The 14,373-nt window shown below is 36.9% G+C and overlaps 1 protein-coding gene across 2 annotated transcripts in view; it reads left to right on the forward strand.

Annotated features, from left to right (window-relative positions):
* Nucleotides 1-12,901, forward strand: part of atp6v1h (ATPase H+ transporting V1 subunit H) — a 41,156-nt gene extending 28,255 nt beyond the window's left edge. For both annotated transcript variants that reach the window (XM_058746334.1, XM_058746344.1), the window contains 3 exons: nucleotides 39-140; nucleotides 1,639-1,752; nucleotides 12,536-12,901. In XM_058746334.1, the coding sequence (XP_058602317.1) occupies nucleotides 39-140; nucleotides 1,639-1,752; nucleotides 12,536-12,602 (283 nt within the window). In that variant the 3' untranslated portion in view covers nucleotides 12,603-12,901. The remainder of the gene's footprint in view (nucleotides 1-38; nucleotides 141-1,638; nucleotides 1,753-12,535) is intronic.
* Nucleotides 12,902-14,373: the final 1,472 nt, after the last annotated feature.

A 14,373-nucleotide genomic window follows, 5' to 3' on the forward strand; every position in this document is an offset into this window, starting at 1 on the left:
GGGACGTGAAATGATTGTGTGTTTGTGCTTCCTGCCAGGATACTGACCAGGTTGTTGGAAGTGTCTGATGACCCTCAGGTTATTGCCGTTGCAGCTCACGACGTGGGGGAATACGTGAGACATTACCCTCGCGGCAAGAGGTGAGCGAGTTTCCTTCATCCTTCATCCATAAATGACCATCTCTCCTACTCTGCGGCTCTACAATTGTATTACTGTTTCTTAGTACCCAAATATCCTGTAGCTCTGCGATTATAGTTCTGAAAATCGCCCAGGTTAGAGTTATTACCATCTGTTGCAACTGCTTGCATGTGATGATATCAGTGTCAATTTACACTTACATCACTTCAAAGAGAGCAGCATACTAACTCGTCCAGGCTGACCTATTGCAAGTTATTGCCCGAGCTCGCCATTTATATTGTTGGCACGTAGCATTCATGATCGGCCAATCAATTTTAGACTTAAGAACACTATATATAGTTTTCCTCTAAAAGTAGACTGATCCGCCACTCGTGTCCAACTCCGCTGTGAGTGGCTAACCTTTTCCAATCCAGACCATCCTCCCCCTGAGGTCAGCCTCTCACAACGCACACTCTCGCTTTCCTCTTCAAAACGCCCCCATCGTTCAAAGAAACCGTGCTGAATCTATAGGGACACATTGGTTTCATCAGCCTTGGTTCTAACCTTGTAATTAGACCACTCCAGAACAAATTAGCTTCTGCAGGTGAGCAGTTGTCCAAAAGAATTGCACTCATTTTGTGACAAGTGCATAGATATTACTTTTCCCTTTTGTGCTCTCCAAGCTGTGACTGTGGCTAAATGTGAAAAGAAGTCTATCTATCTATCTATCTATCTATCTATCTATCTATCTATCTATCTATCTATCTATCTATCTATCTATCTATCTATCTATCTATCTATCTATCTATCTATCTATCTATCTATCCTTCTGTCTGTCTATCTATTTGTATCTCTAGTACAGATGGCCCTCAAGTGGGAGCATAATGTTTTTTTTCAATAATATTTCTTACAAAAGGCAACATTTTTCTACCGTGAACATTTCAGATCAAGTTCAAAATTACTTTAAATGGAAAATTGTGAGTGCCATTTAGCAGTTATTACAAAGCGCTATTAGATAAGCTTGAGCTCTTTTGGAATCTTTCACAAAGCATCAACGAGAGTCTGATTATGGAACCTGATAAAAATGCAGCTCAGTATTTGTGGATGCTTGAATAACAGCTCTAATAATTTTGTTTTATTTTAAAAGGAGTCATTTGTTGACACTTTCCCTCTGAATATTTCCAGCTGCATCAACGAATCAAATTAAAATGAACTGTGTAAAATTGAACATTTTGTGGTGTAACTGATATGATTTTGATGACAATGATTCACATTTTTGTCACATTTTCTTTGGAAAATGAATTTTTTATTTAAAGATAAGGACTATTTGAGCTGACGATGAAGGCTTTTTGAGCTTTTTGAGCACTGAAATGCCTTTTGATTTGAATGATTGGAATTGGCAGAAATAATGCAGCTGTTGTTCCCAGAGTTAAATTGAAAGACACAGAGGCCCTGTGTTATTACCCATCTTGCAGAACATAATAATCTGGAACTGCATCTCTCTGCTTCTCTGTCCTTTAGGGTGATCGAACAGCTGGGTGGTAAACAACTAGTGATGAACCACATGCATCATGAAGACCAGCTTGTCCGCTATAATGCCCTGCTGGCTGTTCAGAAGCTTATGGTGCATAACTGGTACGTTCAACTTCGTATGCATTAATGAATCCAAAATTTATGTTCAGCACTTATTTATTACATGTTGCTATTATTTATTTATTTACAGGATATTCACACACAATTTTAATCTCTTTAACCTAACATCTTCACAGCAGTTCTGATTGTTGTATTTATTCCTCAAGCAAAACAGCCCCAGTGTTTGTGCCTGACGCAACATTGCCCTCAATAGTGACCTGGAATAGAGCTTTCTCCTAATCTCTCTTTGCCACGCAGTAGTAATTTTCTCACTTCAGCATTGCATAATATAATGAATTATTCAGTGGACCGTTGTGTCTTTTCAGCATTAGTTGATCTTTGATTAAATCCCAGGGCACAGAATAAGTAGAAAAAAACATAATTAACTTGTCCATGCATGTTCGATGTGTTTGAATGTTTGTGTTTGAATGTTCGTGTTCATGTTCGATGTATTTGAACTGTTGAATCAAGGCCGTCGAGGCACTGGTTCAGGTTCAGGTAGAACAAACACAGCCTGACGCTAGTAGCTCATTATTGTGTCTGCATTCATCCTTAGGAGCTTCAGATTACTCTTTAAACAGGGATGATAAACCTCAAAGGCCCCGGCACACAGCATGCGTGTTTAGAGCACAATAGACGTCTACTGGTGTACATTCAGTGGTGTCGTGAAGAGTAATTGTTTGCTGTCAGCGTTTCATTACAGTGGCTTTAAATCAGCCTTCAAATTGAAAGTTTAGCGCCAAATTGAGCAGAATACAAGTCACTTTAAATGCTGCCTGAGTGGTATAGATCTCTCCTGCATAGGGAGAATGTGGTAACACGCTCCATAAAGTATCTCCGAATAATTCATCTTTATCATCGGCCACACTGCAGGAGAAATAAATTTATGGAGGCCGATGCTCAGGGAAGAATTTATATGTTAGTATTTATACTGTGAACCCAGACAGAGGGTTTTATATAGGTATATATATATGATAATTTCTATAGCTCTTTCATTTCCTTACTTAGGAACAGTTCCGTCTACTAATTCTGACTCAGTGGATCGTGGCAATTATTAGCCATTAGCTAAATGGCTCACATGTAATTTTCAGAATTAATTGTGCATAATTTTGAAGCAGTTTGACGTAAAGCTTAGCTTGTCACCACCAAAAAGAAGGATAAAAAGCAAGCAGAGCAGTAAGTTTGAAATGTTCTCGGGAATAATGTAAAGGTTGCATCTTGGTTCAAGTTCAAGATATGGACCCAAAGTTAAAAGGGAACTATTAAAAATGGCAATTGGGCTGAAGAGGCAGAGAGTGCATGTATTATATGAAAATCTGAAGGGAGGTGAAGGCCAACTGTTATTTGTATTCTTAATTGGAGGAGGAAATTACAGGGGATGTAATAGCTGGATGATTGAGTTAAGATTTGGTGAACATGGTTTCCAAGGTGCTCTTCAGAAGAGCCATACAAGAATGGCTTTTCACTGCTTCTTCTCAAATGCCATCTTTGCAATCCAGTTGTATCCATGAGTGCCATTTCCTTTTGCTGTACTCTTCTCGAGAGATTTTTATATTGGTGAGGTATGTTTTGAGATTATGTTTCATAGAGGAACATCTGGTTTCCATGGCATTTTTTTTTGCATAACACATTGTCTTCATGTTTTTTTGTGTAAAGATACTAAAGGATCTTTTTCTTTGTTGTTGTTGTTGTTGTTTTATGTTTGGTGTAGAGCTTTTTTTTACTCTGAGTTTGATACAGAAAATTACTAAAAAAAAGCATGTGTACGTACAGTTTATTTTCCCCTTGAGAGATATGGTGCTGCCACCACACTATGGCTGTCGTTTTTTCCCATTCTCACTCCATAGAGACTGGTTGGTGTCATGGCAACAGCTGGAGGAGAAGATGTTTTAGTTGGCACAGTTCTAGATGGCCGACTTTGCACGCTGTTAGCTTATTGTATCTGTACCATCTGGGTTAACCCCTGGAGGTGTGCCGCTGTGCGTGTGTAGAAATTCAGCCAGTGGCTCCGCAGTCTTGAGATGTTGGATGACACAGTGTTTAATCAAATTTTTTTTCATGTTTGTTTTGCACAAGCCTTTACGCACTTAAGGACTTCATCTGCGGTCTGTCTGATGCAGCTTAGCGTGAAATCTCTCAGATGTGCTTCGCTGTTATGAAACTTAATTTTATTCGGAAATGAAGTCTTGATCGGAATAGAAAAATTATTAAGCAAGAGTTCACTGCAAAAGAAGAGCAAAGATGATTACACCTTTGCTATGTTAAGTGCGTCATATCTTTATCATTTAGAAATAATTTATACGGTGAATGTGGAAAAATTTGAAGAGAAATTGCATAGACATCCAGGTTTAATACATTATATTATTTTATAACAGATGCACACTATCTATCTAGATACAGTATTGTTCAAAATAATAGCAGTACAATGTGACTAACCAGAATAATCAAGGTTTTTAGTATATTTTTTATTGCTACGTGGCAAACAAGTTACCAGTAGGTGCAGTAGATTCTCAGAAAACAAACAAGACCCAGCATTCATGATATGGACCCTCTTAAGGCTGTGTAATTGGGCAATTAGTTGAATTAGTTGAAAGGGGTGTGTTCAAAAAAATAGCAGTGTGGCATTCAATCACTGAGGTCATCAATTTTGTGAAGAAACAGGTGTGAATCAGGTGGCCCCTATTTAAGGATGAAGCCAGCACTTGCTAAACATGCATTTGAAAGCCTGAGGAAAATGGGTCGTTCAAGACATTGTTCAGAAGAACAGCGTACTTTGATTAAAAAGTTGATTGGAGAGGGAAAACCTATAAAGAGGTGCAAAACTTATAGGCTGTTCAGCTAAAATGATCTCCAATGCCTTAAAATGGAGAGCAAAACCAGAGAAACGTGGAAGAAAACGGAAGACAACCATCAAAATGGATCAAGAATAACCAGAATGGCAAAGGCTCAGCCAATGATCACCTCCAGGATGATCAAAGACAGTCTGGAGTTACCTGTAAGTACTGTGACAGTTAGAAGACGTCTGTGTGAACTAATCTATTTTCAAGAATCCCCATAAAGTCCCTCTGTTAAAAAAGGCATGTGCAGAAGAGGTTACAATTTGCCAAAGAACACATCAACTGGCCTAAAGAGAAATGGAGGAACATTTTGTGGACTGATGAGAGTAAAATTGTTCTTTTTGGGTCCAAGGGCCACAGGCAGTTTGTGAGACGACCCCCAAACTCTGAATTCAAGCCACAGTACACAATGAAGACAGTGAAGCATGGTGGTGCAAGCATCATGATATGGGCATGTTTCTCCTACTATGGTGTTGGGCCTATTTATCGCATACCAGGGATCATGGATCAGTTTGCATATGTTAAAATACTTGAAGAGGTCATGTTGCCCTATGCTGAAGAGGACATGCCCTTGAAATGGTTGTTTCAACAAGACAATGACCCCAAACACACTAGTAAATGAGCAAAGTCTTGGTTCCAAACCAACAAAATTAATGTTATGGAGTGGCCAGCCCAATCTCCGGACCTTAATCCAATCGAGAACTTGTGGGGTGATATCAAAAATGCTGTTTCTGAAGCAAAACCAAGAAATGTGAATTAATTGTGGAATGTTGTTAAAGAATCATGGAGTGGAATAACAGCTGAGAGGTGCCACAAGTTGGTTGACTCCATGCCACACAGATGTGAAGCAGTTTTAAAAAACTGTGGTCATACAACTAAATATTAGTTTAGTGATTCACAGGATTGCTAAATCCTAGAAACAAAAAAGTTTGTACAAAATAGTTTTGAGTTTGTACAGTCAAAGGCAGACATTGCTATTTTTTTGAACACACCCCTTTCAACTAATTGCCCAATTGCACAGCCTTAAGAGCGTGCATATCATGAATGCTGGGTCTTGTTTGTTTTCTGAGAATCTACTGCACCTACTGGTAACTTGTTTGCCACGTAGCAATAAAAAATATACTAAAAACCTTGATTATTCTGGTTAGTCACATTGTACTGCTATTATTTTGAACAATACTGTAGATAGATAGAGATAGATAGATAGATGTGGAGAAATGTAAAGGAAAATGGCATAGACATTCAAATTCAAGACATTATATTACAACATGCCCATTTTCTATTATGTTATTTAATTTCTCTGATGACAATATTTCCAGCAGCCATTACTCCAGTCTTCAATGTCACATGATCCTTTAGAAATCAGTCTAATATGCTGATTTGGTGCACAAAAAAATATTTATTATTATTTCATATAATAGCTGTGGGTGACCCTGGACCACAAAACCAGTCGTAGCACGGGTAGCAATAGCCAACAATGCATTGTATGGGTCAAAATGATTGATTTTTCTTTTATGTCAAAAATCTGGATATTAAGTAAAGATCATGTTCCATGAAGATATTTTGTACATTTTCCTACCGTAAATATATTGAAAGTTAGGGTGTATTCACACCAGGAAAGTCCGATAGTTCACTTGCTTTGGTCCGGACCAAATAAAATGTTTTTTTTTTTGTTTGTTTGTTTGGTGCGGTTCGCTTTCACACTGATCTTTTTGTAAGTGAACCAGAAATTGTAAACACAACCACACGTGTGCTAAGGTCATCTGTTCATTGGACAGAAATTCTCAAGCAGGGAAAAACAGGAAGTGCAAAAACAGGCTAATCATGGAGATCTTTCGTAGTGCAATTTTTATTATTTTACTGATTTGCTGTCATGAGATAAAAACGCAATATGAAGAAACTTATGAGCATCATATATGAGACAATGTCATACAATGTTGTAATTACGACTTGCCAAAAATAAAATCTATAGACATGAAATACTCAAAGCATGTCAAAATGTTAGTTTAAACATCTACATAGATAAATGTGCGCTGGGCGCATATCCAATCGTTTGTGCGGAGAGTGGAAGCTGAAGCGCGCTTCAGAACATCATACAAATACGCCGTAATTGTTGCTCATAAAAGGTAATACTAATACATCGTTCGGAACTGTAAAGGGTATATTTTTATTTGTGTGCACTCACAATATCAAGAAAACGTGTCTTTCTAAAATAAAGAAAACTAATTGGATGCGCTTCCCATCAAAAATGAACCGTAACTGAATGTTTTCCTTACAGACATGATGAATATATCTATAGAAAGCTTTGAATTTCTACAAAACGAAATAAAGCATATCCAAAACAAAAACTCTTTCATTATAATCCATAAAGATGCATTTCTTTCTAATGGCGCGTCCAATGAGGATATGGCGAGTCAGGATTTTTAACTTCATCTTTGTGACACTGACTCACAAAACACTAGTTTATTAATAAATAATTCAAATATCTCCTTACTATTTTCCCCAGACACATTCATTGTAACTTTTTCCGGGGGTTTGCAAGCTTTAGCCTATTTAGTGCGCTCATGTCACGTTGCTGTGGGCGCTATGGTCACGAAAACTCATAATTTGCATGCGTTTTTAAGCATTGCGGTTTGAAAACGAGTGATTTAAGCGATTGAAATGCAAACAACAGCGCGAGCTGTGTGTTTTCTGAGCGTGCTTTCTGCAATTGGATCGGATCAAGGCCGGTTCATATTCACACCTTAAACGAACCGTACCAGAGTTCGTTTGGAAGCGGACCGAGACCACCTCTTCAGCTGGGTCTCGGTACGCTTGTTTGGTCCGCTTTTGGTGCGCACCCGCTGCATTCTCACCTGCCCAAACGAACCGCACCAAGAGGGAAAACGAACTCTAGTACGATTCAACCGAACTAAATGAGGCAGGTGTGAAAGCACCCTTAATTTCAGATTAATAATATGCATTGCTAAGGACTTTAAAAGCAATTTTCTCAATATTTAGATTTTTTGCTCCTCAGATTCCAGATTTTCAAATAGTTGTATCTCGTCCAAATATTGTCCTAACAAACCATACATCAATGGAAAGCTTATTTATTCAGATGATGTATATTTCAGAAAATTGACCCTTAAGACTGGTTTTGTGGTCCAGGGTCACATATGAATATAGAATATTTAATTATACCTAATTGATTTCTAATTTATGTTATATTTTAAAGCATCTTGAATACAAAGGCATCAACACTTTATTATTTTAATTCAATATACTATACATATTGTTTATCCAGCTGGGCTCAGGCATCTTGTCCAAAACTTGTACAGTCAGTACCAACAGGCTCTAAAGGTGCATGAGAGAAAAATTAAAAATGTAAAACCTGTCACTCATTTTAGTGTAACCTTAAAATCACGATCTAAAAAATTCTGTTAAAATCTAAAACGGCACATTTACAGAAATGTTTAATAATGTGCACTGGCCCTTAATTTCAAACGGAAAAAAGTATGCTTAGATATTTAAATAGTTAGATAGTAATTTTAGTACTATTTCTAAAGTCTTTATAATATTCCTTAACTTTCATCATGAGACAGTGGTGCCATGCCTTGAGAATTCAGTATTACCGTTTCTTGAACTCAGGAACTCTTAAATTGGATAATTCTAGAAGCTTCAGTCCACAGAGTAATAGAGCATTCATTTGAATCCTCTTAGTCATTAAAGTCTCAGACACCTGAGGATGCAGATAGATTGTTAATCAGCTCTTCAGTTTTGAATTTTATTTTGTAAAAATGCATAGTGTTGTTGATGCCTGGTAGCCACAGCAGAGTCTCTTTCTTTTCAGCTTTCAAAATCAGCCACAGCTCTTCAAACACAAGGTCACCATGGGTCATAGTTGTATTTACCACAGGTTGAATGAACAAGACCACAGACATAGTCAAGCGTATGGATGAGTCTACCGGCTCTCACTGTATATTCGGGATGAATGAGGATGAAAACTTGCCTTTGGCAGGTTTGCTAACTTTTCTTGCTGTTCGTTATAAGACCTTGACATTGAAAAATTGAAGGAATCAGTTCAAGGTGTCAGTGAAGAAAAAGTTAAGAGTCTCTTGAAGTCATCATGCTGACACCGTGACCCTCACATACATCTTGTGGTTTGGGTCGATTGCAGGTTTGGCAGAAAATTGAATGCAAAGTGCAGCTGATTGAGCCCAGTGGAGACTTTGCTTCAGTCTGATTGTTGTCTGTGTCCTGTTTGTTCTGGAGGACTGTGTTTGTGTGAATTTTTTTTTTGTTGTTGTTCGATGCCATTCAGTCTAAAATTCTGAGACCACACTGAAAATGTAAGATACAAAGTCTACACTGTAAAAAAAAAAAAAATTGAGCAAACTTAAAAAAACATTTTTTACCAGCTTCAGCAGATTTTTGAGTTTGCTGAACTTGATTTGTGGGAGATTCTCAAATTTTTGTTGTATAAACTTAAAACAACAAGTTTGTTGCCTTAAAATTTTAAGTTGGCTCAACTTTTTTTTTTTTACAGTGTATTTTAAACCTGGGAGAACTTACTAAATTATGACTTGTAGTGCTTTTTGGTAGGAAATGAAAGTAGATTTCAGTATAATGATTCATTTGTGAGGTAATGTGTTTTTCTGCATACCCATTTTAGACTGCACTAAAATTTCTACATTTTTTTTATTATTCATAAGGTGAAGGGCCATTTTACCCTTTAAAATGAAGACCTTTATGAAAGTTTTATAGGGCATTTTAATATATGAATGTCATCTACTGCTGATCTTTTATATTAGCTTGAAGCTTAACTTCAATTAGCACAAAGCAGTGCAACTAATCTGACATTAATATTCAATTAACCATGTTCCACAGACAGACCTTATGGTACTGTGTAAACTATTAGCTCAGCTTCTGTCCAGCTCTATCATTTTATGAACTTATGGTGCCTAAATTCAACATGAAGTACATCAGATTTCAGGCACTTTTCTCTGCAACTGGGATTTATAAACTTTTTATCAGCCAAAATGTTCTTGAAATAACCCTGAGATTCTAAGTTCATATTTTGATAATTTAACAATGCATTCATGCTTATGGTTGTTTTATGCCAGTTAATGGCAGTGTTAATTTTGACAACAAATTTTGATTTCGTTTTAGTCACAGTCTTTTGACTAAAATGCCATTTTAGTTTTAGTCATATTTTAGTCGTCTGAATTGTTTTTAGTTTTAGTCGACTAAATATCGTAAGAGTTTAGTCAACTAAATCTACAGTAAATTTAGTTGGCTAAAATCGAATGGGTTTAGTTACAGTGCATTTATTAAGCATTTCTCTAAAATTTCCAAACTCTTTATATAGGTTTTATATTAAGGTTTTATCATGATAGACTGTGATTTAACTGCGGTGACACACAACATGCCTTTGTTAAAATTAAATAAAACCACTTCTCATAAAGAACAAGAACATGGTCTTCTTTTTAATGAAATATCGATGGTTATATAGGCTAATTATGCATTCTTTATAACAACTTGTTTACCATATTATTCATTTTTTTCAAGCAGACATATTTATTTCTATAAATAAATTTAGATTAATCTTTAGGGCTACTAAAGTGATTCAGTCAAGAGCAGTGAGTGATTTTCTGTCTTTCTTTTGTTGCTTGATTAATATCCATGACTCAGACAATAGTGACTAAATTAGGCTGCTGTCCCTTTAAAACCGAATGCACGGATTCAATGTACTGATACACGTTCTCCCTACTGTTTACGTTCATTTAAGACGTAATCAACTGTGTTTACATGAATACTCGTCAAAACGGACGAGTATTTGTATTTCTCCGTTGATGCGACGTGAAAGAGTACTCGCGCGCTGTGAGATGCGCGTTCTGTGTTTGTATGCTTCAGAGTCTCCGCTCAGAAAACCAGACCAAATTGAGTTCTCTCTTGCGTCGTCAGATTTATCCACATGTCTGCTCTTCTCTTACTCCCACATATTGACATTTTTGAACGTTTTATGCGCCGTGCAGCAAGTGTATTTTAGCCTATGTCCCGCCGGTTCATATGTTGGCATCTAACCTCCTATGCAGCAGATTCGTTCTGAACGAATCTCTTCCCAAATCGTCCCTCCCTAATATTTTCGTCTCGTTTTTATTCGTCGACGTAAATGTCAATAGATTTACGTCATCATTTTTGTCATTCAAAAAGAGTTTTCGTTTGTTATTGTCTCATTGTCGTCAGTGAAAAAAATGTCGTTGACGAAAATTATAACAAATTATTCGTCAACGAAATTAACACTGGTTAATGGTCACATGACATTCAGGTAAACATTTTGCCTCAAACTCATAATTTGCTGCTTATTAATAGTTAGCAAGGTAGTTGTTAAGTTTAGGTATTGGGTAGGATTAGGGATGTTGAATATGGTCATGCAGAATATGTGCTTTATAAGTACTAATAAACAGCCAATATGTTAATAATAAGCATGCAACTAGTTAATAGTGAGAATTCTGGTATAACGCTGAAAACTTATATCCACAACACAAAAATGTTTGTAAATATGTGAAATGTGAAAATAAAGTGATCCATGGTGTGTTCCCAAATGTGTTATTAGCGACCTGCAGAAATGGAGTTCATATGAAGCAGCATTTACTGTGAACCAAAGAGCTGAATACATGAGCGGCTTGTGTGTAAATGAACACAGTGTCGTGCTTCAATCATGCAGTGCATGATTTTGAGATTTCACTTTTATTTTAATTAATTATGAAACCCTATTAATTAATTTATTTAAATTTTATGGCTTAATTATTTTTTAGCTTTTCATCAACTCACAAACCCCCTGCAGTTCCATTTGGGAAACCCTGCTCTGCAGTTACTTAATACTCCATATCTCCATAACAAACCCTTGTTTTGCGAGCTAGCTGTGAACATATTAGCTCAATTAATATACAAATTGGCAGTCAAGCTGTTAATATTCCTAATATTTTATGTTTTATCTCTTTTGCTGGATCCCTGATGAATCAGCCGTCTGATTCTCTCCTTCCATCTCGCCGCTGATGTACAATAGCACGCTGCTTATCTGCTTTGTTTCCATGCAAATATCGGCTGATGTGCAGAAGTCAAACCCAGTAGCTGTTTGACAAGCCGCCAGAAATGACAATTAATGAATGACAGGTGTGTGCTAATGTAGTCAATCTGCCCATAAAGAAAAAGAAGACCTGAACTCACATAGTTGTCTCTGAACTCTGCTAGATGAACTTCTCGACCCTTCGTGCATCATACATGTTAGATTTTCAGCAGACGTGGTAATAGCTTTCTTGGATACTGTTTATTCTGATATAAATGATGCGAGATATGAGGCATCTGTTGTGTATCATTTCTGAATTGTATGCTCCTTGATAAGCTGTGCAATCCTCTCTGAAGCACCTGAGGCCTGAAGTAAAGCTCAACGCTTAAAAAAGGTCACAGCTAAGGAGAAACTGTTACGAGGTTTGACATAAAGACAGGAAACGCTGACGGCTTTGGCTCAACATCAAGATGGTGGACACTTTGAAAGGATTTAAATGACAGATAGCATTTCCCAACAGTTGAGAAACCACAGGTGCCATTCAGAATTAACTCTCTCTGGTGAAACGGCATTTTCAGTAATCAAAGAGGAAGGAATCGAATCTTGTGAAGATTATTCAGGAAGGCAGGGTGAATTGAATATAGTTAGATTGGAGAAACAGCTGCGGCGGAGCTGTAAGAAAACGCTATGATCAAACTTGCGTGTCTTTTGTAATCACCTCTTTCCGCACGCATGACATTTTCTTTTTTCTCTCACCGAGTTTAAAGTGGCAGCTCAAAAACCTGCTATCTTACTTCCATAACGGCTTGAGGAATATCCGGAAATACAAAGAGGTGCATATCAGAGGTGTTCAAAAGATGAACAGGCGTAATCATTCTGTGGTCTTTATTTCTTTTTTCAGGGAGTACCTGGGGAAGCAGTTGCAGTCCACCGAGCAGTCGACTCCAGCTGTAGCTGCCCGAAGCTGAACTGCTCCTGTGCTTGTGTGTGAGACAGTGTGTCTGATCCGGTGTTCTTGGTGTGAATGTAAATCTGTGCTATATAGAATGAACATGTTAAACAAAAGCCGTGTTGATGTACTGAACCCTAAATTTATGATTTACTTCTTCTTTGTTGTGCTCTATGTCGTTGTGTAAAGTTGTGCGTCCTCATAATAAAATCACATTAAGTGATCAAAACAGTTCACACAGTAATATTAAATGTTATTTATGTCTTCGATGTAAAACAGTTGAGTATGCATTCCAATAAAGACTCTACCACAACTAACGTTTCTGTTAAAGAGGGTTTATTTAGTTTTCCATTCAAATATCAATATTTTTTTGTTTTATGTTTTTTTTTTTAGGCTGTTTATATACATTTTCTTATGTTTTATATAAATTTAATTTTCATTCAAAATTTAAATCTCAGTCTATCTGTCTGTCTGTAGATAACATAGATCGAAACAATATGTGTGGTTATTTCTGATAGATAAATTGACTGGCAGACAGAATCATGTCTGATTATTCTCAAATTTGTTTTTCTCAGAATAGATGGAAAAATCATCTGAAGTTATTTGCACTTCATCCCAGGAGCTTATAGAAACAGATTGATTTTCTGTGATGTTGAAATATTTCTTGCTCAAATATCAGATTCATATGATAATCCTTCAGTATCGGAAGTCCCTGGACCATATCATTCCTTTCAGGAATTCATAATTTTATTATGTGTTTTCTGTGCTTCACGTTTTGCTTGTGAAAGTGCACAAAAACTGTTAATAAACAGCTATTGCAAGTTCTTTTTTTAAGATCATAAACTTTAAGGGAATATGTTATTAACCTTTAGGAAAGCTTTGCTCTTTTGAAATGATGAATGTGTCTTCATAAACAAAAAACAGAAGTGTCGTGTAACAACAAGAACCTCAGATCGTGAAATATGATTTCATAATTTCAAGTTAAAGGCCTTATCATTTTTCATATTTCCCATCTTTCTGGTGACGTATGCCAGACTTCTTATGACTGCTTATATTGATCTGCTTTTATTTTTGAGTGCAAAGCCCACAATCAAGATCCAGTCAACAACCATTGCACAGAACCAAGTCTCCACCCTACATATTTTCTTTATGGATAACCGTTACACTCGATGTACAGATTTGTTTTAATTTTTTTTTGTTAACAGTTGAAACATTCTTCAAAATTTCTCCATCTGTGTTTTGCAGGATCTCCCACATTACACAGTTCTAAAAATGTTAAATCTCTAGGTGTTTTTGAAGGCAAAAACGTGTTTGCATGAACGGCCCAGAACATCACATAAATTTAAATTCCTTATGTTGTCAGCTTCTCAAATATTTCCAATCAAATTCATGTATTTCATTTCATGTCAGAGTGGGCCTTTTTACACCTTTTATGATAAGGTGTCACACCTGTGTCATTCGTAAACACAAACCCATTTGCCAATTTGCTGCATTCCTTGTGCATCCCATTTTTTAAATAACCTCCCAGAACCTTTTCCATACACGACTGGGCACAGCATCAGACGAGAGCAGATGCAGCCACTGGGTAATTTGTGTTCAGTCGCCCTCTCTTCTCTCTCTCTGTCTAAATGGAAAACAAGCTGTAGCTGTAGCACTATCGGTTAGCAAATAGCCCGGTACTCGGTGTGCTTTGTGGATGTCCAGATAGAGATAACCTTCAAAGCCTATTACCACCACACTATCTGACAGATCCACAGCATATGTGGTTATCAACTCGTTCAGGATGTGTA

Source organism: Onychostoma macrolepis, chromosome 02 (assembly GCF_012432095.1).
Source record: "Onychostoma macrolepis isolate SWU-2019 chromosome 02, ASM1243209v1, whole genome shotgun sequence".
Lineage (NCBI taxonomy): Eukaryota > Metazoa > Chordata > Actinopteri > Cypriniformes > Cyprinidae > Onychostoma > Onychostoma macrolepis.